Source organism: Maniola hyperantus, chromosome 6, assembly GCF_902806685.2.
Source record: "Maniola hyperantus chromosome 6, iAphHyp1.2, whole genome shotgun sequence".
NCBI classification, from domain to species: domain Eukaryota; kingdom Metazoa; phylum Arthropoda; class Insecta; order Lepidoptera; family Nymphalidae; genus Maniola; species Maniola hyperantus.
In genome coordinates this window covers 13509849-13536707 of record NC_048541.1, presented here as the reverse complement: position 1 = coordinate 13536707, position 26859 = coordinate 13509849, and the positions used below count along the sequence as shown (strand labels likewise).

At 37.1% G+C, this 26859-nt stretch overlaps 2 protein-coding genes across 2 annotated transcripts in view; one reads left to right on the top strand and one right to left on the bottom strand.

The window, feature by feature from the left end:
• The window catches only part of LOC117982898 (nephrin-like), a 234265-nt gene that overhangs the window by 122633 nt on the left and 84773 nt on the right, over positions 1–26859 (bottom strand). The window lies entirely within an intron of this gene.
• Positions 13913–15849, top strand: LOC138402440 (uncharacterized). Its single transcript, XM_069499059.1, has 2 exons — positions 13913–13974; positions 14431–15849. Exon 2 carries the CDS (start codon positions 14500–14502, stop codon positions 15577–15579), a length of 1080 nt encoding a protein of 359 aa, XP_069355160.1. The 5' UTR covers positions 13913–13974; positions 14431–14499; the 3' UTR covers positions 15580–15849.

Here is a 26859-nt window from a genome sequence, read left to right as displayed (position 1 = left end):
TGCTAGCCAGCGACGCACTGTAGTGTGTTCGTAAATAATGTAACGTGGGTAGATTCAACTCTTTTAGAAAATCTGATAATCCCCGTTACCGATTGTTTCCGAGTTTACCATTTTTATGAGATTCATTTGTTAGGGTCAGGCGAGGCCGAGTCTTTAGGACAAGGCCATAACGTAGGTAAAAGTCCTTACCCCTTGAGTACATTAAACAAATCTGGCAATCTAAGATCTAGCTGGGTACTTTCGGCGCTACGTTGAGGAGTATGCTATTCAGACAGCCTGCCTTGCACGTTTGACGAAAAAAAGAGGTTCCTTTTCATTGAGGCCCTGAACATGAAAAGATACGTCAGAACATCACTGAGCGACTCACCACTGAGTCTAAGGTAGCAATCTTTGCTGATTTACCCAGGGTGCAGTGAGTAGGTAGTACTCCTACGTGCTGGAAGCGACTTCCGCCACCATTTGGTTTGTCTTCAGTGTAAGGGTGTGACCAACTACAACGCTTTCACAGCCACCGAGCGCTGCTGCTGCCGCTGCTGCGCGTTACCCGTAAGTGGATTTATTTCCATGACTTCATCTTCGCCTTTGAGTACTAAAAGCTCACGATGATGTGTTATGGCGACAATCTTAGCTGCAACCCTTTAAGTCAACGGCATCACCAAGCCGAGCAACTGAATTTAGATGGTGCAGGTCGCAGATAAGGACACGCTCGTCGAGTATCTGTAAGTGGGACAGCTAGACTCTCATCGGTATGTGTACTAAAGTGTTACGCTCTATTACCGCTACTCACCAGTAGGAGCGGAAGCGTGGTTTTCGTGATACCGTCTTAGTCTGCTGCAAGTCTTCGTCGAAAAGACTCTGGACCTGACCCTGAAGTACTTCTGGTTTCTTGGGCTACGTGAGTTCGTAGTCAAGCGTGTGGTTTACTGGCTGGTTTGTATATCAAACAAGCAGGTCTCCAGAGTTCCTCACCAGCACACAATGTGGTTGCTGAAACTGTACGGCTTGAACGAGTGGCATGGCGTGAAATGTGACGCTCCAGGGCAAGTAAGCTGCTGAGGTGAAATCAGTCCCGGCAGGATGCCTATGCTAACCAGAATCGTCGTCCACCTCGCGTGTTGAAGGCTGGAGGCATGGTGTTGGTGATCAAGTATTCCCAGTCAACGGGGAAGTTTGACTCTGGCATGTGAGGTCCATGCAAGGTCCTGAATCGGCCGCTACGAGCTGGAGCTGCTGAGTGGGTCGTATGGCAAGACCGCTCAGGTGGCGGCGGAGGGCATGGTGCCCTGGCAAGGAGAGTGGTGCCCGGATGCGTGTGGTGCCTTCTTCGAATGTAAGTTCAGCTTGTTGACTACTTTGTGGTGGTGAAGATGAAAGTCGTGATTTTGTTAATCATAGCCCCAAAACTCTCACCCTCCTTACTAAAAAGGCCTTGCTTGCTCCCTTACGTACTTATCTACTGACGGACTGATCCACGACATCTATTTTTGTGCTATGACTAAACAAATCACGGTAATGCTTTACTCCTCAAGGGAAGTTCAACGATGGCTGGTTGAGATGCACTTTCATAGACTGTTGCCCGAGCCCGGTGGTCTGATGATGGTCATCTCAAGTTCCTGCTCCATAGACCGTTGCCCGAGTCTGGTGGTCTGAGACAGTTGCACGAGTCTGGTGGTCTGATGAAGTTCATCTCAAGTTCCTGCTCCATAGACCGTTGCCCGAGTCTGGTGGTCTGAGACCGTTGCCCGAGTCTGGTGGTCTGATGAAGGTCATCTCAAGTTCCTGCTCCATAGACCGTTGCCCGAGTCTGGCGGTCTGAGACCGTTCCCCGAGTCTGGCGGTCTGAAGATGACGAGAAGAAGCGCGCGCTAGGTTTGAGACGTCTCATAGGTTGATAGGTGTCACCTCCTCTGGGTGATAGGGACACCCCATAAAACAAAATGATTTATCTACATGTCTAGCTAATGCTAAGTCGCATTTCGAATTGCTTACCCATTGTGTTAACATTTGTAGCTATGGAGTTGTGCTATATCGAAACTAATTTCAGGTGATGACTATGAAGTAGTAGGCCCAGGTGCTGGTCCCCCCTTCCGCACCTGAGTTTGCCCCGGCACCTCCAGCGGTAGAGGCAGAGGCATCGCTCCATTCGGCGAGCTCCTCACCGGTCTCCCCTCGCGCACCGCACGCCGACAGCGTTGCGGCACCAGCTGCAAGTCTCCGCAGAGAAGATCTCACGACCTTTTCTGGCTATGACGGCGGACGAGGACGCCGCATAGTCAGGAGAGGCCGTCTTAGATTGTAGGCGGTAGTCGCCTATAAAAGCGAGGTGCGCCCAAGTATGAGGCTCATTTCGCTGCGGATTTTTGTGCTGTAATCAACGTGGTCTGGTTTGAATTATGTTTTTCTTTATTTCCGACTTTTACTTTTTGTGTCTTACGTGTTAAATTTTGTTCCAATCATTAAAAGTTCGATAATTGTAAAAGTATTTGGTTTTGTGTTAATAAATTGTGTGTTTTTAATTGAATTTTACTTCCGTACCTAAATATACATTACCTGAAACTAGATCAACCAGGCAAAGTCACAAGTATCATACCTAGAGTAATTAGATATAAACTTCATGTCATGATACGTGACGTAAACAAATGGTTGACAAATTCAGTGATCGTGTTAGCATTTAATTTATTAGCTAGATAGATAGACAATTTTCAGCCGGGAAATATATTAAAAAGTGCACGCCTGATTTTCTAAAAACGTATTTCCACGCAGGCTAAGTCACTACTATCATAGTAATTAGATAAAAATTTCATGTCATGATACTAAGCAAATTGTTGACAAATTCAGTGATCATGTTAGCATTCCATTCATTAACTGGATAGATAGACAGTTTTTTTCCGGGAAATATATCAAAACCGGCCAAGTGCGAGTCAGGCTCGTGCAACGAGGGTTCCGTACAACAGTCCGATTTTTTCGAATTTTTTCACGATAATTCAAAAACTATGATGCATAAAAACAAATAATTTAGAATCCACAGGTGAAGCCCTTTTAATATGAATCCCCCCACTTGATATAGTTATCTTACTTCAAATATTGAAAATACTAATTATTACTTCATAACCACATTTTTTTTTTGTGTGATTTAACCAGAAATTCACGGTTTTCAGATTTTTCCCGTAATGTCTGCTATAAGACTTACCTACCTGCCATATTTCATGATTCTAGGTCAACGGGAAGTACCCTGTAGGTTTCTTGACAGATCGACGGACAGACAGACAGACAGACAACAAAGTGATCCTATAAGGGTTCCGTTTTTCCTTTTGAGGTACGGAACCCTAAAAAGTGCACGTGGGATTTTTTTTAAACGTGTTTCCACGCGGGCTAAGTCACAACCATCATCTAGTAATTAGATAAAAATTTCATGTCATGATACGTAAACAAATAGTCGACAAATGCAGTGATCATGTTAGCATTCCATTCATTAATTCATTCGTTTGGATCCATTTATCAAGCGCGCCTCTAAATAAACTTATCAATGTCGATTGTCGGTGCCACCCCTCAGAAATGCAAAAGCATCGTAATTACTCACATGCGACTTGATCGATACCTACGATTTGATACAGCAATTAGTTTACATTTGTTAGCGGCATTGCCTTTGCCTAGAGTTGAATTTTAAAAAAAACCTGCCAAGTGCGAGTCAGGCTCGCGCAATGAGGGTTCCGTACTACAGTCGTATTTTTTCGACATTTTGCACGATAATTCAAAAACTATGATGCCTAAAAATAAATAAAAATCTGTTTTAGAATGTACAGGTAAAGCCCTTTCATGTGATACCCTATTTGATATAGCAATCTTATTTTGAATGCACGCACCTCTAACTTTTCGGAATTTTGTACGTTTTTAAGTAATTAAAATATCACTTGCTTTAACGGTGAAGGAAAACATCGTGAGGAAACGTTCTCAAAGGTGTGTGAAGTCTGCCGATCCGCACTTGGCCACTTGGCACGTGGTAGATTATGGCCGAAACCCTTCTCGCTCTGAGAGGAGACGCGTGCTCTGTAGTGAGCTGGCAATGTGTTGATCATGATGATACCTCTGTATCATAATACCGGGAATATCAATATCAGAAATATTGTAGGTATGTTGAGAATGCCTGTAGTGGAAAGATCTCTTTAATTAAAACTTTGCATCAATAAAAACTTCGAAGTGCACTAGAAGCTTACTATAGAACCGTTTGAGCTGGCCACAGAACGTTTATGCTGTCAAAACTTTGCTTGGAATAGCTATATCAAGTTTAAGTTAACCGTTCACTAGCACGTGAATGATGAAACCGCTAGTTGACAGTGATGAGTTTATTTATAAACATGGTTGATTAACAGCCATAACAGCTATTCTACTTGTCTTCTATTTAGGAATTTAATTTCATGACCCCTATCTATGAGTCTAGTTAGCCAGAGATATTTTACCTACACTTCAAGGAAATTTATTTTCAACTTTAAATACATATCAAAAATTGCGGACCGGCAGGTTTCGAACCCGCGTCTCCTGGGATCGCGCCCGACGATCTGACCACTAAGCTACGGCTCGCTTACTGCCAGTGAGAACAATATGGGCCTTTGAAAGTAGTTTCGATAGCTGCAAAGTGTCGCTACTAGATGGCATGAACAGTCGCTTCAGTACTGAGTGAACATACATATCAAAAATTTCGTCACTGGCAGTAAGCGGGCCGTAGCTTCGTGATCCCAGGAGACGCGGGTTCGAATCCTGCAGGTCTGCAATTTTGACATGTATTGTATTTAAAACTATTAAGAAAATGCTTTTGTGTAGGTTCTCCAACAAAATCTCTTACAATTTCGTTTTTGAATAATCACAGATTAAGCCTAGTCGGTAATTATTCAAAAGATAAGGTATAATAATAACAGTAATTAATGATCAAAAGATTATTAATATCACAGATGTAATTTGCGCTTTAATTATATTGACTAGGGATGCCAATTAGAGATTATGCCGACTTTCCCATACTAGTGGCTATTATGGTGTACTAATCTTATAATTATTATGGTAGATTCAATAACTAATGCATTATCTTAAGATATCAGCTGTCAGTTTGTGGTTTAGTTGCTGAGATGTACGATTAACGACATATTATAGACTGACAATAAATAATAATTAATAATATCATTAAACGCTATGCATGTAGATCTCTCAAATATCTATCAAATATTTGAAAAGAGCAACAGCCGAGTTTCTTGCTGGTTCTTCTCGGTAGGAAAGGCATTCCGAACCAGTGGTAGATGCATCCGACTATTCGTAAGTACTTGTAAAAGTTTATTCGAATAAAAAAGATTTTTATTTTATCTCATACACACACAACATGACGTATGAGTATAGATAATATTATCAATCCAGATTCCAGACTCAAGCCTTGAACATCGAACTCAATACTTTAAATAAGTATATATAAAAAGTACATAAAAAATGGGCCGAATTGAGAACCACCTCCTTTTTGAAAGTCGGTTAGTTAATCTACATACGTTGATTTCTCATTTTAGATACAAAACTATTAAGTACTAGATTAATGTTTGAGGTGACTACCGGATCAAAAACTACAAAAGTAGGGAAACAAATTTATATATTCCAAAAGAGCTTTCTATAAGTTTCCTTTCTTCGTACTTTTAAGTCGAATAAATTAAGTACGTTGATTTATTTATTCTTTCAAATTTTATTTTCATCCATAATACTATCCATACTAATATTATAAATGTGAAAGTGTGTCTGTCTGTCTGTCTGCTAGCTTTTCACGGTTCAACCGTTCAACCGATTTTAACGAAATTTGGTACAGAGATAGCTTGCATCCCGGGGAAGGACATAGGCTATTTTATCCCGGAAAATTGGAGTTCCCACAGGATTTTTGAAAACCTAAATCCACGCGTATGAAGTCGCGGGCATCAGCTAGTTTCAGATAAATGTAACATAATAATATAAAATACCATCAAATTTAACTTAAAAATACTAAAAACTAAGAAAAAAACAATTACAAAAGACAATTTTAAATAGCAATTAAAAGAAAGTACAGTCTCATAAAAGTATTGAAGAATAAAAAACAAGTATTCCTTAGAGTGCTAGAAAAATACTAAAGCCGGTGGACTTGAACAATATGTATGCAAAGTTAAATGGCTAATTCACCCTTTGAAAACGTGTACTTGCGAACGTTCTCAATACAAAAGTGCACAGCCGGCAGAAACAAGTGCAGATGAAGTCTGTCGGGAAAAGAAAACTATACAAAAGGAAAAGAAAATGTACCCAACTTTGTGGAAATCATACGCTGCTTCGTATTTCAGAACAGACACGATCACAGAATTCTGAAAATGTATAGAAGTAGAAAAATAATGTGAACTTGTCTCCACGCAGATGACTGGTGAAGCATCAGTGTGTACTTTTGTAAAAACTGACGTAATATTATTTAAGTAGCGTTATATTTTATTACACTTACTTTAGAATCCCTACCTATTATAAATGTGAAAGTGTGTTTGTTTGTTGGTTTGTTGTTTTGTCCTTCAATCACGTCGCAACGGAGCAACGGATCGACGTGATTTCAAGCAGCATAAGCATAAGCAGGTATGCTTATGCTTACCATTTTTATCTCGATTAGAGCAGTAAAGTAATGTATGAAGACAAAACTAATATTATCAACTTACACTTACTAAGCCGCTGGGTTTAGAAACTTGATAGTTTGCATACAGGTTTTCTTTATAACGTCTTCTTCTTCTTCCTTACCTTATCCCACGCTACGTGGGGTCGGCACAACATGTCTTCTTCTTTCACTCTTGCTTACGTTTTCTTTATAACGTCTCCATAACAAAATTGGTTTTCAGAAATTTTACTGGGCAAAAACGGTGTGGGTTTTTTAGGAAAGTTATTTCTGTATGAAATCATCGACACGCAGTTCGGTTTAAAGAATTTATTCTCAAAAAGAACATACTGTTCACTTACATTAAGATTAATTATATATACATTTTAGTAACTACTAACACAGACGCATGCATTACAAATTCAATTTTAAATTTTACTATAATAATATTATCTTAACTATGTCTATACCTACCAGTTTCGATGTTAAATACAGAAAATACCGTTTTTATTACTAAATTTCGAGTTCAGTGGTCTGAATGATTCTTGTATTACAATGGCCATTAGATGTATTTTCCAGACACTACATGTATGTTTCACGCGGTCGAGTACACATAGCATTTTAACTTTTGATATCATTCCGAGAACTGTAGCAGTTGCGGAACAAACTGTAATTTACTTTTTGTTCAATTGAAAAGTCAAACATTTTAATACTTTTTTAAACTTTTTTGGCCCAGGCTTTGCTCACTTACGCAAGTTATCTTGTCTGTTGGAACGGTTTTAATTTGGAGCCATATTTAAGCTAGATCATAATACTTTACTGCAAAAGGATTTTCACAATCACTCCTACGTGATCCCTATTAATAGGAATCAACTGATTTATTAATATTAATGTATTTTGCTTTTCGATATTATGTCCAATTATATTAGTTTTGCATCACAGATCCAAACATTGCATCGGAGCACAGCAATTTTTAAAAAATCTTTGGACAATGCTAAATTGGATTACAATAATGACGTTTCACTTTCAACAAAGCATAATTTAATTAAATCTAAATATATAAAACGAAAAGGTGACTGACTGACTGACTGGTCTATCAACGCACAGCTCAAACTACTGGGCGGATTGGGTTGAAATTTGGCATGCAGATAGCTATTATGACTTAGGCATTCGCTAAGAAAGGATTTTTGAAAATTCAACCCCTAAGGGGGTAAAATAGGGGTTTGAAATTTGTGTAGTCCACGCGGATTAAGTCGCGGTAATAAGCTAGTATTAAAGTAAAATGACATATTATTTTGACGTTGAAACTATCGTGAGTGATTTTCATTCTACATATCTCACACCCAGTTTTAGTCACGTGTTTTAGTCGACGTTAGCCCGACAAGTTTCGAACCCATCCCGGGGTCCTTTTTCAAAGGGAGACAGGGGTAAAATGACATATTTAAATGGATTGGATTTCTTATAGGATTCAATATTTTTTTAGGATGATTGGCGTTTTTGCATGATCGCAATTATTGATTCTTGTTAAAGTTGACAGTTAAAATAGTAATTCATTTATTTGAATACCGTTTCAGAAACTTTCTGCAAATGAAAATGTCTTCACAATGTTCCGTTCTCACCTGTCTCATAATAATAATGAAAAGTGAAAAATACAACGTTGACTGAACGCTTTATCAGACTTTATGATGTTGCCGGCGCTTATTCAACGTTTATTCTTCATAAACCTATCAGGCGGGGCCATGGGGAATAATTTTTCTTTATTCCTTTGCTTGCTTAGTTTGGCACGGGGAGCGAAAATATTGTTGTTTTTTCGACTCTGACGATTCTTTCATGCCGCGAAAAAATGTTTTGTTTGTCGCAATTAGTTTTTTGCGGTAAAATAAAGCCTGTTTCAGTTCAAAATGCTAACTATTCTTGAAAAAAACTTTATAAAAATTAGTTTATGGAGTCTTACAGCCGCACTCAGAGTTGCTAATCGTTACTTAAGATTGAGTTAAAATGAGACAGATTTATGTGAGAGATATAGCTCTGTCTCGTTTTAACTAAACTTATGTAACGATTAAGCGGCTGTTAGTGCCAAAAATCTTTTACGAGACCTTTCACACTCATCTGGTGACAGAAGGGCTGGCTTTCTTTTTGCTCAACGGATCAGCCTGGCTGTCCAGCGCGGAAATACAGCCAGTAATCTTGGCACCATTCCCAGCGGGCATGATTAGTATAGTAATAAGATAAGACTAGCTTTAAATTTTATCTACTGGACGGATCCGGCTGGAATTTCGCATGATTTTTAAAAATTAATTCCCTAGTAGACCACAAATTGCGATTTGATTTGAACCTATATTAGCAATTTCCGCAAAAGCTATTTACTGTATAACTCAGATGCTGGGGACACGGGGAAGTATGCAATTAATTGCAGACCCAGTGGGCCAATGGTGGTGACCTGATCTCTATAATATATAAAAATGAATCGCTAAATGTGTTGCTGATCGCAAATCTCGAGAACGGCTGAACCGATTTCGCTAATTCTTCTCTTATAATATTCCTTGAAGTACGAGGGTGGTTCTTACGGAGAGAAAAAATTATAAAAATTGAATCGACTGCTAGGCGGTAAGAAGTTCGCCGGGGCCGCTAGTATGATATAATAATGATCTGCTATGGTGACGTCGATGACCTAATAAACGTCGTGTTTCATCGGTTCATGTAATGTGTCGTAAAAGTATGTTTCCACCCTAACATTTGCGTGGAATATTATCAGACGGGTATATGAGAATAATTTTACTTTATTCCTTTATTTGGCAAGTTGGCACGGGAAAGGAAAACAACATGATGTTTTTTCGAGTCTTGGCAGACTATTGAACCAGAACGCCAATATTGTTTTTGTCTACAAATGAGTCGGATAAATTAGAGAAAAGGTACGCCTATTGGGGCTTTCCCGTTCATTTAATAACGTTGCTTACCTTGGCATACTTTATGCCTTAATGTGCGGTTGCCCACTTTGTTTATCTAACCATTTACGTAAACTGTATTAAGTAAAGTATTTTATTACAAATTTAAATAGATAAACGAAAACTGTATATCTATTACTAGCTTATGCTCGCGAATTCGTCCATTCGTGGACTACACAAATTTCGAACCCTTATTTTACCCCCTTCGGGGTTGAACTTTCAAAAACCCTTTCTTAGCGGATGTTTACGTCATAATAGCTATCTGCATGCCAAATTTCAGTCCGATCCGTCCAGTAGTTTGAGCTGTGCGTTAATAGATTAGTCAGTCAGTCAGTCAGTCAATCAGTCAGTCCCCTTTTCATTTTATATATTTAGATTATTTGTATAGGTATGAGTATTTAAAAAAAACTGGATTCAAATTATTTGATTTAGGTTTTTTAGGGAATTTCTTGATTTTCTGGGATCAAGAGTAACCTATGTCCATCTCTGGGATGCACTATGACGAAGCCACGTCAAAATGCTCTATAATAATTATAAAGTTTAATTTAAATTTATCTAGTAAATCACATTGTAAGTAGGGGTAGGTATTCTTAATTATTATTACCATAATTTCAGTTGTAGACAGAATACAATTTTATAAACTCCAAACATTAAATTAGATTCATAAAGCTAAATCAGATTTGCATTTATTGTTTCGTTTATTTATCATGCAAATCTGTTTTTGAAGGACAAATTTGTAAAATTAAGTTATAACATTATTTCAAAGTTTAACAAAACATTTTGAATTCTTACATTTTTAACCGAATTCGTTGGATTTTTTAAAATATATTTTTCATAATTATTAAAAGTTTAAACCACTACTCGATTTCGTCCGAGGTAAGAGTGAAAATCATATCTAGACAAGTGCGTTTCAACCTCATCATATATTTTCTTTCCGTTCGCATGACTGTCAAGCAAGCTTTCCAATTATTAGCAAACCTATCTTGCAATAAAAAAAATATCATTTGTCCCGGCTTTACTCACGTATGTAGTCGACGTTAAAACCGCGAAAAACCGCGGCGCGTGCGCGGACGGACTCCCTTGAAAAAGGACCCCGTATGGGTTCGAAACTAGTCGGGCTAACGTCGACTACAAACGTGAGTAAAGCCGGGACAGATAGTATTTATAATGGAAATCACTCACGGTAGTTTAAACGCTAAAAAAAATATCATCAAATTAACTAAGTACGTAATTTATCCTTATCTTCTTCTAAATATATAAAAAAAAATTACAAAAAAAATAAAAACCGACTTCGTTACACAAACACTAAAAATTGAAAAATAATTTAATTTATTACCGAATATATTATGTATACAAGAGTTAATATAGTTCCATAATAATACTTTTTGGTGCCGGTGCCAATTAGCTTTAGCTGCGCGAATCGTCTAGACTTCATATTTTTATGAGACTCCACAATGGCACCTCATTGGCACCGACCCCAAAAAATATTATTATGGAACTATATTAACTCTTGTATACATAATATATTCGGTAATAAATTAAATTATTTTTCAATTTTTAGTGTTTGTGTAACGAAGTCGGTTTTTATTTTTTTTGTAAAATTTTTTTATTTTACAATTTTTAGTGGCCCCATGGAATTATGCTATGACTGGTTAAAAGTCTACTGTTTACTAAGCTATTACACTGATCGCGAGCAATTTACTCTTATCCGTTGAGGAGTTCCAGTATCTATCTTCGAAGATGTTCATCAGATCTTCACCAAATTGAAATGGGACCAACTTTGAAGTATACCCTTTCAAACAAAAAAATAATTTTCAAAATCGGTCTAGGCGTTTTCGAGTTATCGGGGAACATACATAAAAAAAAATAAAAAATAAAAAATAAAAAAAAGATTCCGACGAATTGAGAACCTCCTCCTTTTTTTGAAGTCGGTTAAAAAGGAAAAACCTGACCGACTGACTGACTGACTGATCTATCAACGCACAGCTGAAACTACTGGACGGATCGGGTTGAAAATTGGCATGCAGATAGCTTTTATGACGTAGGCATCCGCTAAGAAAGAATTTTTGTCCAGCCTATTCACTTATTCGTTCAATGAATAGGTTTTCTGAAATCATGGGTAGTAAGTACCTAAGTAATCAAGTGAATGTTGTAATTAGAAACGATTCGGCTATTTTATTGGGAAATGAGTCTCTGAATACACAAAATTAACGACTGCCTCTCTTTACACTGTCCAATTTTATTTATTTCTTGTTTATTTGAAATTGAGTTTGTGCTTACATTTAAAATTAAAATCAGGTTCATAAAAGTTTATATTTGTACTAGCGTATGTCCACGATTTCGTTCGCGTAAACTACACAAATTTCAAACCCCTATTTCACTCCCTTAGGCGTTGAATTTTCAAAAATTTCAGCCCGATTCGTCAAGTAGTTTGAGCTGTGCGTTGATAGATCAGTCAGTCACCTTTTTCTTTTATATATTTAGAATAGATTAGATTATATTTGCATTTTTGTCTGGCACCGCAAAGTGAAAGAGCAGAATGTCAATTTGCAATTCCACAAAGTTCGCAGTACAATTTGACCACTGTATTCAAGTTCATAGAGTATAAAAGGCAGAGTAATAATTATTGGCATGACTGTAATAGTTTCGGAACTTTATAGAAATCAAAGATGTTATATAAATTCAGATAGACAAAGCTTACAGATTAGTATTTAAAAAAGCGAAGTCAAATTACAAAATACAACAAAGACGCCCTGCCACGTCACCCGCGCTCGCCCGCACCATGTTAGCACGGGGGTTGTGCGGGTGTGCGGAGGGTTCCCGACCCGATTGCCATATCGATCTGTTGCGAACTAGGTATAGATACCTAAGAACATGCTTCAAAGTTCAAAACATTGTTAGAAATATGAATACGATTGTACATAGATTTATATAAATTACTTCGAAACCACTCAAGATAATATTGTGATAAGACAACAAAATAAGTAACATAATGATATTGTAATGATTACAATGATGTACTGACCAATGAAAAATTGCCTTGAGAACCGTAGGTAGGTACTTATATCTAGTTGGTAATCCATGAGGAGGGAAACTATTTAATAATTACGTCGACCCTAAATCAGAAGTTTATATTAGAGGATTTTCTAAAATAACGACCCCACTAATTTCACAGGCGGACGATCTTAAATTATCGCGGCACATTTGACTCCAAATGTCCCAATTCACGAAAGCAATTTCAGTGTATTCGATGAACATTACACGTTCTGTGGTGATACCAGCAATAAAACCTTTTAATGGACCAAAGCAATTGGAAACCGTTTGTCCGTGATGATTTAACAGATACTTGAGCTTTGTGGATGTCCGCTTGTTGAACTTTGCTCGGCAATCAGCGGCCCGTGATGATTGTCACGAAACGAAGCTCGAAATAGAAATGTCAATAGGACTGGTAAATAATGAAAATACTGAATATTTACTATTAATAATTGGCTATTTTGGCGATGGTAATTATTATAAAACTCGCTGACATATTAAAGTTTTGGTAATTTTACAGATCAATCTGTCAATTCCCTATATTGATCAATACAATCTGTATCAGCAAACGAAAATCGCCCGCAGATCGAACGAAAATCATCTTTTCATACTTTAATAATTAATTCGCTTAGAAATAATCATTACCTACCGAATAAGCCAAACTGCAGACAATTTTTTTACATCCATTCAGTTTGGTAGCAAATAAAAAATATAACCTAATCATAAGAATTCGAAAAAATTAAATGATTCATGGCATGATAAATATTTCCCAAAGTGCAAGCAAATTACCTGAGTGAACTGTGAAACTAGCCATCTGCGACTTAATTTTCTCTGATAAAAATAAAAGCTCCATTTCCGTCAAAAGTATTGTAGATGTTAAAGAGCTTTTTAAAGTTCAATGTCAATTAAGCTATGTAGCTCGCCAAAAGTGTAATAATATCAGTTGTCGACACTTAACCGTTTATGACTTCGGTTGAGCGTAATAGGCGGGCGAAACGTGCTTCGCTAACAGTAATAACCCAATATCAAGTGTAACTGCACTTTATGTCCCATAAAAATGGCATCAAGGACATCACCCAAATGGCGTATCTACTAATATTCTATAAGCTAGTATGCCATGTTTTCAAAATGATTTATTTATACAGGTGCTCTCACTTATATTCAAGAATCCTCAGTTCATCGTATAATAATAAAAGTACCGGTGCACAAGCTCAGATTATGTTACCAAGATTTTTTTCATTGAACAGCGTCTGAGTCAGCGTCAGATTAAAGTAAAAGTCGGCGGTCAAGTCGCCAAGTGAAACCGTGGTCCCGTACTTTAAGTCTTAAAAAATATTTAAAGTGTATTTTTTAAAGTTCTAAATTGTGAAATATGTACTTTAATGCTCAATTCTTCTGTAAAAGTGTTTGTGTAAAGATTCTTGCAGTAAATAGTGTGTAAACTGTAATTTTATAAGTACGACTAAAACTTTTGCAAACACACATCAATCGATAATAAACAAAGTAAACGTTAGCTGTGTTAATATAAACTACAACATACGAATAATGTAAGAAAATATAAGAAAACAAACCAAAAATCAAGAATAAAATCAGTTTTAAAGTGACCGTAAGTGGAACTCAAAAAAGTAGGTAGTAAATGAATACAAACAGCTGTGATGTGTCAGTGAAGTCGGCTAGTTGAACGACCGGTATTCAGGGTCAATGTCCACTAACACTGCGACAATAATAAGTATACGAAGACTAAATTTGATAGTGATAGTAATACGCTCGGTGGCCGATTCGGAGTAACGCTCGACTTAAAACAGTACCTCTCACGGGTTCCAGACTCAGTTTATCACATAGGAATTTACTTTTTTGTATTTTTTTTTTGGCTTTTTTTAAATTAAATTATTATTAAAAATGCCGAATCTGCACTGGAACTGTTGTAACGAAACAAAATGCAATGAGGATTATGTATGTTGTGCGATCTGTAATAAAGCCTATCACCATGCATGTTTGTTACCGACCGGTCAGTCAACCATGAACACGGAACTAGAGTCTGACTGGAAATGCCCCTCATGTACGTCAAAAAGACCGAAAGGTAACAATGAAAATACGCCTGTACGTAATGATACCAAGTTACTTAGCGAACAGAACACAGCGAAAAGATCGAACAAACGAGCAGCTTTTTCTCCTCCGGAACAATCATGTTCTACTGAACAAAGCGATTTTCGAGAAATGGTTAGAGACATTTTAAAGACCGAGATGAGCGAAATGGTTACACATATAACAGCATCAATCAAAAGCGTATTAAATAGCGAATTAAAACTTTTACGAGAAGAGATTACAGACATGAAAAACTCGATAAGCTTTATTAACGACCAATATGATGATTTTATTAAAGAATACCGCGCTAATGAAATGATGTTGAAGGATTTAAAGGAAAATAATAATAAGCTAGAAGCAACCATAGAAAATCTACATATACGTATAAATGATCTTGAACAACGATCCAGATCAAACAACTTGGAACTACAATGCATTCCTGAAAGAAAGAATGAAAATCTGATTGCAATCATCGAACAGTTGGGAAGTGTGATAGGTCAGGATACAACTCCAGATAAAATCTTAAACGTCACAAGAGTTGCTAAAGTGAATCGTCTGAGTACCCGTCCTAGATCCATCATTGTACAATTTAATTCTCCGTTAACAAGAGACGGTTTCTTAGCGGCAGTTATTAAACATAATAAAAGCAATCCCACTGATAAGTTAAATACTTCTCACATTGGAATCGGAGCTGGTGGTGAAAAAAAGCCTATCTATGTAGTCGAACATCTGTCACCAGAAAATAAAGCTTTGCACGCTGCGACTAGAATGAAAGCAAAAGAAAAAGGATATAGATATGTTTGGGTCCGTAATGGCCGTATCCTGATCCGTAAGGATGATAGCTCGGATTACAAAATAGTAAAAAACATGGATTTTTTAAATAAATTAAGTTAGTATGTTAGTGTGTAAGGTAGAAGTCACGTACTGGTGTCACATTCATCATCAAATTCACGTCAGTAAGTATTTTGTATCAAAATGTGCGCGGTCTTAGAACCAAAACACACGATGTCTACAGGAATGTAGTGGTTAATGATTATGACATCATTATTTTGACTGAAACCTGGTTAAATAATTCCATTTTGAGTAGTGAACTGTTTGACGCACGATATAACGTATATAGAAGAGACAGGCAGACTTCTAACTTTAGCTCTAAAACAGATGGTGGTGGGGTACTAATTGCTGTTAAAAAAAGTTTAAATTCCAATAGAGTTGTTCATTGGGAAAGTAATTGTGAAGATATTTGGGTAATTGTCAATGTACCTCATCTGAAAAGTATTACTTATTTTGCTATATGTGCTGTATACCTTCCGCCACCTGTTAATAAGAACATACTAGAACACTTTTTGAATAACTGTAATAGAGTCTCTGAACAACACAACAATATGTCAACATGTATTATTGGCGATTTCAATCTGAGCTGCATTAACTGGAACAAACCTTCTGAGGGAAAACTTGTCCCCGCAGCACAAATGTTACTTGACTTTGTATCTGAAAATGGACTGCGTCAATGTAATTCGGTACTTAATAATAGGAGAAAAATACTGGATTTAGTTCTTGTCGATTTACCTGCGTGCACTGTTAGTTATTCACATAATTCTATTAGTAATATTGATCCACCACATCCCCCACTAGAAATTAATTTACCTGACGTAAGATCGGACAGACTGACGGTTAATACTACCATCGAGCGGTTTGACTATTATAAGGCAGATTACGATACAATTATCGAATACTTAAAAGGCATTGATTGGCAGAATCTAATGGATTTAAATGATGTAAACGAATTGGTTGGTGTGTTTTATGACAAATTGCATACTGCTATATCTAAATATGTTCCTCGGCGAAAAGTGAGGAGTAATAAGTATCCTGCGTGGATAAATAACAACATTGCAAAGAGAATCCAAGAAAAACATAAAATACTAAAACGATATAAAAAGTATAAAAATCCTAGGGATGAACTCGAGTTAAGAATACTTAGTGACCGATGTGACAGACTTACGCGCGATGCTTACAATAATTATAATAATAAACTTGAAAAGCAAATTCAAATAAACCCAAAAGCATTCTGGACATTCTTAAAAAGTAAGCGTAAAAACTCGAACTCGTATCCTGCTTCTATGAATGATGGAGTCAATACATCTTCTAGTGGTGTTGGAATCTGCAACATGTTTTCAAATTTTTTTGCCTCTGTCTATGAAGACCCTAACAATGCCTGCAATAATAACTGCTCTTCTTCTAATCTGAAAAAAATTCTCTACTTAGGTTATAGCGACAAACTGGCATTTATTGAATTTAGTGAAGACGATATTTTAAAAAAACTTAGAAGCTTGGATATAGCAAAAGGTGCTGGATCAGATAACATACCACCAATATTCATAAAACGATGTGCAACCAGTTTAACTTTACCCCTATATCTTATATTTAAAGCTTCTTTACGCTCTGGAATCTTTCCGTCGGCATGGAAACGAGCAAAAGTTGTGCCAATATTCAAAAGTGAAGAAAAAGAAGATGTTCGCAACTATAGACCCATATCTATTCTTTCAGTTTTTGCCAAGGTCTTTGAATCCTTAGTGTGTCCTATAGTTCAAATGCATTTTCAACGTTTTGTATCTGAACATCAGCACGGATTCTTGCCTGGTAGATCCACGTCCTCAAACCTAGTAAGTTTCACGACCTCGTTATCAGTAGCTATAGACGCGAAAAAGCAGGTGGACACGATATATACAGATTTTAAAAAGGCTTTTGACAAAGTACCACACCGAAACTTAATTGAGAAACTTTCGTATTACGGGTTTTCTGATCCACTACTGCAATGGTTTGCATCATACTTGAATGATCGTTCTTTTTATGTTGTTGTTAATGGTTTCAGCTCATCAGTGCATTCAATAACATCAGGAATCCCTCAAGGATCACACCTAGGTCCAATTTTGTTTAATATTTTTGTGAACGACATTGTCTTCTGCTTTAAACACTCCACACCATACCTGTATGCTGATGATTTAAAATTCACCAAAATTATCTGTTCCCCAAGGGATTCACTTTTACTCCAAGATGATTTTAACAGGCTAACAGACTGGTGCACATCTAATGGCATGCAACTTAATTGCAATAAATGTCTCCACATCAAATTTACCCGCAAGCTTAACGTTATACCAACGCAATACAGTCTAAATGGCATAAATTTAAAAGAAGTCGATCTCATAAAAGATTTGGGGGTTATGTTAGATAGCAAGTTGACATATCTTGATCACATAGACAAGGTTATTGGCAAATCAACAAAACTGTTAGGTTTTATTATGAGGCAAGGTAGAACCTTTAAAGAAACCAAAACTAAAATAGCTCTTTATAACAGTCTTGTTCGCAGTAACCTGGAGTACTGCAGTGTAGTGTGGCGGCCGCATTATGCTACACACTATTTAAGATTAGAGCGTGTCCAAAAAAGATTCATGTGGCATCTGTCATATTCAGCAAGGATACACAAAACAGTTATTTCTTATAAGGATAGAGTAAAATATTTTAAAATGATGACCCTTAAAAATAGAGGTGACTTGCTAGATCTTATGTTCCTATATAAATTGCTAAGAAATAAAGTAGACTGTCCAAGTTTACTTAGCAAAATCAATTTTAGAGTGCCGCGTAGATATCCACGCACTGCCATAACTCCTTTAGTGCCACCACTCAGCAGAACAGTCTTCGGGGCCAACGCTACTCTGCCCCGGTTGTGTAAACTATACAATGAGCGCAGTCAATTGATAGATATAAATACAAATTCGATTGCTATGTTTCGTAAGTTAGTGATAAGCGACCTAGTCAAAAGCTAGCCAATAGCTGTACCTACCCTGAACCTGGAATTTAATATTACTATTAAATTATTTTTGTAATTTTAAAATTAATGAATCTATATTTTTACTTTTACATACCTACCTAGTTATCTACTTATTATTTTTTTTAGTCTCATTTCAAAATATATTTTTTGTATCTAAACTACCTTTATAAAGTGAAAGTAGGTATAATGAAATAGAAATTAATTTTAGAAATAAGAGTGTGTTAGAACTTAGAATGTGTAGAATATAAGAAAATAGTAATTAAGTATAAACGTAAAAAAAAATTGTAACATTATATTATACCTAGTAGTTAATTTAGTTTTTTTAACATATGTATTAATTTTACAGTAGAACGTTTACCTACTGTTTACTTTTTAACCATACCTACAGACATACTGAATGGAATCTTTACCTACTTAAATTTTTATCCCCTTTGTAACTCTGATATCTGTACGGAATTTGCATGCAGTGTTTACTTTTAAATGATTTAACATAGTTGTGCATGATAGAAAAACCTATGTATTTATTATAGTTAGTAAGTTTTATGTTAAAATCGCTAGTAAACCATTCAATAAAAATAAAAAAAATAAAAAATAAAAAAAAATGACTGAGGTTGAGCGTAATAGGCGGGCGAAACGCGCTTCGCTAACAGTAATAACCCAATATCAAATGTAACTGCACTTTATGTCCCATAAAAATGGCATCAAGGACATTACCCAAATGGTGTATCTACTAATATACTATGAGCTAGTGTACCATGTTTTCAAGATAATTTATACAGAACAAGTACTCTCACTTGTTCAAAAACCCTGAAAAGTAAATATCAGGGAGCTCACGAAAGTTTTATTTCCGGCAAAAGTGTTGAAGATGTTAAGGAGCCTTTCAAAGTTCAATGTCAATTAAGCTATGTAGCTCGCCAAAAGTGTAATAATAACAGTTGTCGACACTTAACCGTTTATGACTTCGGTTGAGCGTAATAGGCAGGCGAAACGTGCTTCGCTAACAGTAATAACCCAATATCAAGTGTAACTGCACTTTATGTCCCATAAAAATGGCATCAAGGACATCACCCAAATGGCGTATCTACTAATATTCTATAAGCTAGTATGCCATGTTTTCAAAATGATTTATTTATACAGGTGCTCTCACTTATATTCAAGAATCCTCAGTTCATCGTATAATAATAAAAGTACCGGTGCACAAGCTCAGATTATGTTACCAAGATTTTTTTCATTGAACAGCGTCTGAGTCAGCGTCAGATTACTCCCTACTTTCTACTAGCTAGGTATGGGGTATGGCTTATCAAACTTTAAGTTTAAGGGTGTCTGGCAATGCATGACGTGATTTCTAATATTATTCCGAAGAAAATATAAAAAAAATTGACTTTATACTTTGACGAAAGATTTTTTTACACCTTTACCTGTTATCTCCCAAAGCCACCAGGATCCAAACTTCATAGTCGCTGATCGTTCTTTCACGTGTTGGGGACAATACGCAGAGAAAATTTCAGCTTTTATAAAGTAACGAAGGTCTGGCACGCGCTGGCTCTTAGGTAAGGAAAGAATCTACATTCAAAGAGTCAAGAAGTTCCTATTTCTCAAAGTTTTCCGTTCTCCTTCCACTATAACTTCTCCTGCTAAAGTTGAATCGCAATTGAAACTCCTCGAAACAGGCGAAACTATTTGCGGAATAAAAGATATTTTCATAACTAAGTACTTAAAATTATGAAAGAATTGCTCGTATTTTTTATGAATATAAGATACTAGCTGGCCCGGCGAACTTCGTACCGCCTAACAGTCATTTCTTTTTCAGGCAATTTTTTAAATTTTTCTCTCCGTAACAACCATCCTCGTACTTCAAGGAATATTATAACAAAAGAATTAGCGAAATCGGTTCAGCTGTTCTCGAGATTTGCGATGAGCAACACATTTAGTGATTCATTTTATATTATAGAGAATAGAAGATAGAAGTAGATTGTAAAACCATTTGACATTAGCCTTGATTCGCTTTTACCTTATTTTTACCCCATGTTGAAGAGTCGTCGTGGTCTTCATTTACCACGAGATCAAGGGCATTTGATCAAGGGTATAAGTCCCGCAAATTGCTAATGCGTGTGGCCGCCATTTTAGTGACGTCAGGACTAGACTGAAGTTTCGAGCCTAAGGATATACTTTTACTTACTATACGTCAAATGCCGTCAAAATGGCGTCATTTCGATGTTAATAACACATGGTTCCAGCGCAATAGCAGTTTGCGGGATTTATATCTCTCTTCATACTAAGGCTATAATATATTATCCATTAGTTGACCTACAAGAAATAAATATTTCTCTACTGAAATTATACTTCCGTAGTTGGATAAAAAAAGGAAAATGACAGAACAATAAATTGAATCTCGACCTAGCCGTCACTTATTATCCAGAAGGTCACGCGATACGAGGAGTCGTGTTCGCACGTACGCCACTTTTTTATTGTTTAGCATTGTTCCTTTTGAAAATAAATCGGAGCGAAAGGGGTTGCGTGCGTTGTATATGTATTTTGCATGAGAAAGAGCTACTTTGCTCGGGGCCGGTGGCAAAAAGGTGCGTGATTTTTGTCGGATATATAGAGAGAAATTTATGAGTGTAGTGTGCTTAGATATTTTTGTCTGAGAGTGGGTAAACGATTTGTTTAAAGTGTTTCATACGGGTTTAACTTTTTATGAAATCATTGAGCGCTACCAAACTGCCCTCACTTGATCGCGTGATCATGGTTCTTCTTCAATATCATAAAAGAAGGAGATATACGAGTTCAAGCGACAGATAGTCATTTGTTAAACTTTAGACTACACTGCTGTGCAAGCTGAGTTACACTTTATTGTGCTGTAACAACAATCGTTATCTATTTAATAGTAAATAATAAATATTGCTAATTGTTGTTGTAATTTACAGTTAGATGTCTCGAAGAAACACAGAATAGGGAGTTGTGGGGAAATCGAAGAGATGCATCTGTCCAGTCGTGGGACAGTACAGTAAGCTTAGTATAAGATTTTACGTCTCACCAACGTTGCTAGAATTCGAGAGCCGCAAAAAAAAAAACGTCAAAGTATAAAGGACCTAAAGAGCCTTGAATTGAAGTCAAAAATTCATTGCCACAGATTTTAATTTCGCAACATTTCACTTGGAGCGCTGGCTGTAGTCAAACTTGAGCTTTAAAACAAGGTTGTTAAGATCCAGTTCACTATAACGCGAAAGTGTTTCGACACTCGAATACTATCAACGTTGGTAAGATATAAAATCTCGTACTAAGCGTACATGCAAACGAGATGGTCAAAATTTGCCCCAGGCTGAACTTTTTCTATCACAAACTTAATGCCACGACTGCAAAACAACATGCGACTTTTTTTTCTTAAAATAGAAGATTTTTACTATTAAATGGCACATATATGATCTCTGTACATTCTGGGGCACGCCTCCATACAATTTTTGTCAATCTCCTTTTATCCTGTCGTAAACCCTGAGAGGGAACTTCTCGCTGTGCTTTTGTGCGGGATGCGTATTTGCATTTTCCCCAGCAAGAAAAAAAATTACAGGTCAATTTAGATTAGATTAGAAATATTCCTAGGACCTATCACAATTCTGTAAGATGAAAAGAGATTTATGATAAGAGAATTTACCAAGAAATACATGAACAGGTTGGCTTAGAACAATTTCGATATAAAAGGCCTTACCTTGTATATTACCAAAGGCGGTATGTCGCTACTCGCTAAGCTCAAAGGCTTACATTCTGAGGCGGAATTCCTTCGAGATTTAACTACGCAATAATTTAGCTCCGTTGCATGGTCATCTGCATCCCTGTTTTAATACCCATACTGTCTGTCTGTCTGTCCGTAATTATAATGTACCTACTTACCTATATTTTGCTATAGTACCCTTAGTTATTCTTGTAAGTGGATGCATGTGAAACGCAAAAATCCACACTCATATTATAAATGCAAAAGTGTGTCTGTCTGTCTGTCTGTCTGCTAGCTTTTCACAGCTCAACCGTTCAACCGATTTTGACGAAATTTGGTAAAGAGATAGTTTGTATCCCGGGGAAGGACATAGGCTACTTTTTATCCCGGAAAATTTAAGAGTTCCCACAGGATTTTTAAAACCCTAAATCCACGCGGACGAAGTCGTGGGCATCAGCTAGTAACATTGTATGTTAGTCTGGTGGGAGGCCTCAGCCGTGGCTAGTTACTACCCTACCGGCAAAGCCGTGCCGCCAAGCGATTTAGCGTTCCGGTACGATGCCGTGTAGAAACCAAAGGTGTATGTGTTTAATAAAAATTGCCATGCCCCTTCGAGGTTAGCCCGCTTCCATCTTAGACTGCATCATCACTTACCACTAGGTGAGATTGCAGTAAAGGGCTTACTTGTATCTGAATAAATAAAATAAAAAAGTTTGTAAATAGAATATTATATTATTATATTAGAATTTTATTATTATATTATATTATATATTATTATACTATTATATTAGAATATTATATTAGTAAATAAAATAAATAAAATAAAAAAGTTAGTGAATAGAATACGTACAAGGTAAACAAACCAACACACTTTTTGTGTAAAATTAAAAGCGCTACTCCTTGTGCATTATCAAAGCTGGCATACCGCTCAGCTCAAAGGTATACATTCCCGCCATCCTACGGAATTCCTCTCGAGATTTAACTACGTCATAATTTTACTTTGCCGTTCTGACACCACTCACTTTTTAGTGATTTCATTTTAACAATCCTTGTTGATACTTCATACAGTCTAAGGATCGTGTATCTCAAAAGGTTAAAGGCTACAGTAGGTACCTTTTTTTTTTTCTTGGAGGAGGAAAAATCCCTAATGGACTTCTGTCTATCGACAGGGTGTGTCCGACTCGCACGGACTAAAAAGACCTCCCCCTCTGCGAGATCAGCACGGAACCGTGTAACATTACTTCGTGCTGACCCTCTGGTTGTTCTCTCTCCTTTTTTTCTTGTTTTTCTCTATCTTCCCTTCTCAACATTATGGCTCTCAGAATCTGACCGTATCTGTGCCACTCATTTTCGCTTGACACCATACGGGCTACCAGATTTTGGGCGTTGACACTGTCGCTTGCTCCCTGTGCTGCTTCTCTAAGATCCGCACACGCGGGACACTCAAAAATCGCGTGTCTCGGGGTGTCTTCCTCTCCGCAAAAGTAGCAATTTTCAGTAGGCGCTTTCCCTATTGCGAAGAGGTACAGTAGGTACCTGTCATCATCATGATCAACCCATCGCCGTCTCACTGCAGAGCACCAGTCTCCTCTCAGCGTGAGAAGGGTTTTGGCTATAGTATAGTACGCTGGCCATGTGCGGATTGGTAGACTTCACACACCTTTGAGAACATTATGGAGAACTCTGAGGCATGCAGGTTTCCTCACGACGTTTTCCTTCACCGTTAAAGCAAGTGATATTTAAGAAAAGGGTGACTGATTGACTGATCCATCAACGCACAGCTCAAACTACTGGACGGATCGGGCTTAAATTTGGCATGCAGATAGCTATTATGACGATGGCAACTGCTAAGAAAGATTTTTTGAAAAGTCAACCCCGAAGGGGGTGAAATAGGGGTTTAAAATTTGTGTAGTTCACGCGGACGAAGTCGCGAGCATAAGCTAGTAATTAATAATCATAAAGATGTATACTGACGTAGACGTAGACGTATAATATGTGCTTTGATTTTGACTTTAAAAGTAGATGTTTATTTCAACAAAATATGACTCGTAAGTCGTAATATACGAAGTTATTAGAAGTATCTACCTAACAGCCGTACTCAGAGTCGCTAATCGTTACTTAAGATTGAGTTAAAACGAGACAGATTTATGTGAGAGATATAGCTCTGTCTCGTTTTAACTAAACTTAAGTAACGATTAAACGACTCTGAGTACGGCTGTAAGTGTGACTGTAGTCCGAATAGGAGTAAAAACCAGCATTCATCCCTGTGGTTCTCTCTTTGAGCCTTGATATTTCAGACTTCAAACATTAATGTTGATTGGAAATACAAGAACGAGTTCAAAATAAAATTACTTTCTTATTTCTCCAAAAGGCAGTTCAAACGTACCGATAATTTCCTCCCCTAATGCCTTCACCCATTTACTGTTAATATAATTGTAAAGGCATTGAGTTTATTAATGTGGATGTTCGCTTCGTATTTTATTCCAGGTCCTAGCTTTTGTTTGATTAAAATTGTTTCCATTTGGAAGATTAAAATGTCTTGTTCCGGGCGATTTATAAAAAATTACTGCGCTGGAAATCGTCCCTCATTAAAATAAATATTTCTAATTCTGTGAGTGGATGGAAACGTTCGTGGCTTTTATTTTAATTTATTTTGTCCATAGTTTATTTTATTTTCAGAATATTTATCTGTTCACTTAATGTTATGATCTGTGTAAATCGCAACTGCCTCTAGCCTGCTGGACGAACAACCATATGAAGGAGCTAGAAAGTTACTGGATAAGGAAGGCGGAAGACCGTTACATTGTGGTGGGGCATCCACGACCAAGCCTATGTCCAGCAGTACGAAATGGGCCCATGATGGTGGTAGGTACTAAACAGCAGAACAGACAAGAATAAGTAAACTTTCGTATAGTTACTACTTTTCGTACAAAGTTGTACGAAATCCCTATCGACATCAATATGTGGGTACTGGATGCCGATGTTCCCATTTCGATTATACTAACACTAAACTAACTAATAACACTAAACTTGAAGTCTTAAGTTGAAGGAGATGATAAAAGAAGACCAGATGAGGATTTTATTTCCCATATTATACTGTTTAAATACTAACTACATAGTAAGGATGGAACGCTGTTAGGGTAATCATATCAATAGGGTAATCATCATTTTTAATATTATGTCATTTTTAAATCAATTTCTTAATTTCTGGCTAACTTAACTCACATGATTTCGTGCCTGCTTAACCGGTCCGACGGTAAATAAGCGTTAGCAATAACCCATAACATTTTATTTTGTGTACTAGGGCGTGAATGTCGCACAATACCACGCTGCTCTAGTTTGCCCGGCATAGTTTACTCAGCCTGAAATATGTATTTTTTGCTTTAATTAGCTGTAGGACTGTCTGGAGGAAAATAATAGTAAAGGTATCTACCTTTACTATTATTATTATACATACATCATTATCATCATCATCGCTGGCTCACTAAGTACTGAGTACATGTCTCCCGCCCTTCTCGGGCTCCTATTTCTTAAAATTCAGATTCCTTATGCTACGTGATGCTAGTAGTCTTTGGGTCGAGATAATATTATTTTAACTATGTGTCACAAGGGCCCGACAAATCTGATTCCAAGATGTCACCGAATACGTTCGTTAAATTGTAAAGGAGCTAACGCCAAGCTCGTTATTTTATCTCAGACAAGTATATTTCGTATAACATTAAGTATAATATATAGTAATAATATTATGTTTTATGAATCATCTCATATCACCCGAGTTTACGGCTAAAGACTACTTTGATAGCATTTTTAACCTGGAAATACACAAAACGCGAGGCGTCAGAGAGACTCGATTAGGTACAACGTGTTCATTGCGGCTCCAGACAGATCCGCGGGGTGATTACGTATCTCGCGACAGTCTTGCGACAGGCGTAAATCTCGCGATCATTGCTGCAACGTCCGGCTAGAGAGAGACAGCAATAGCCGCAAAGCAAAATAAGAAGAAAAAGAAGAGAGACAGTAGGTAAATGAACTGTCGCATTGCCACTGCTGTCGCGTAGCTGTCGCTACTGCAACATTTTACGATTCCATCTTTCTGGATGGCGGCTGAGAAGTGAACCAAAGACAGAGACGGAAAATGTTTCAGTAACAAAATATACCGCTAATGTATTTAAATCCTGCTATGTAAACCACGCTTCTACAGCCGTATCCAATCCAGCAGCAGAGTCTTCTCCGTTTGACCTAAGTCAAGACGTGAGTACGGGCTTCGAGGTAATAACTCATGAGTAGATATTCGTATCTACTCGTGTGGTTATAATATAGCATCTTTGACCGGATGTGGCATAAAATACGATGACATTGGCGTGACCATGTGACATTCTTTTGCTTAGTTGCTAAAACCACTGACGTAGGAAGGAATTAACTAGAACCGGCATTTAGTACGTTCTGTACAGTTGCTATCGCACTGCTCTGACGCCACTCGCTGTGTTTGTTTCAGACCTTAAAGTACAGCCATTTTTATAACGATGTAACGTAGAATTTCTAGTAGAGTACTTGAAAGTTGCTACCAGGCGCTTTTGTAGTGTAAGAGCCGGTGATGCTTCACATATCTTAAGACGACACAAATCCGGGATCAGAAGCA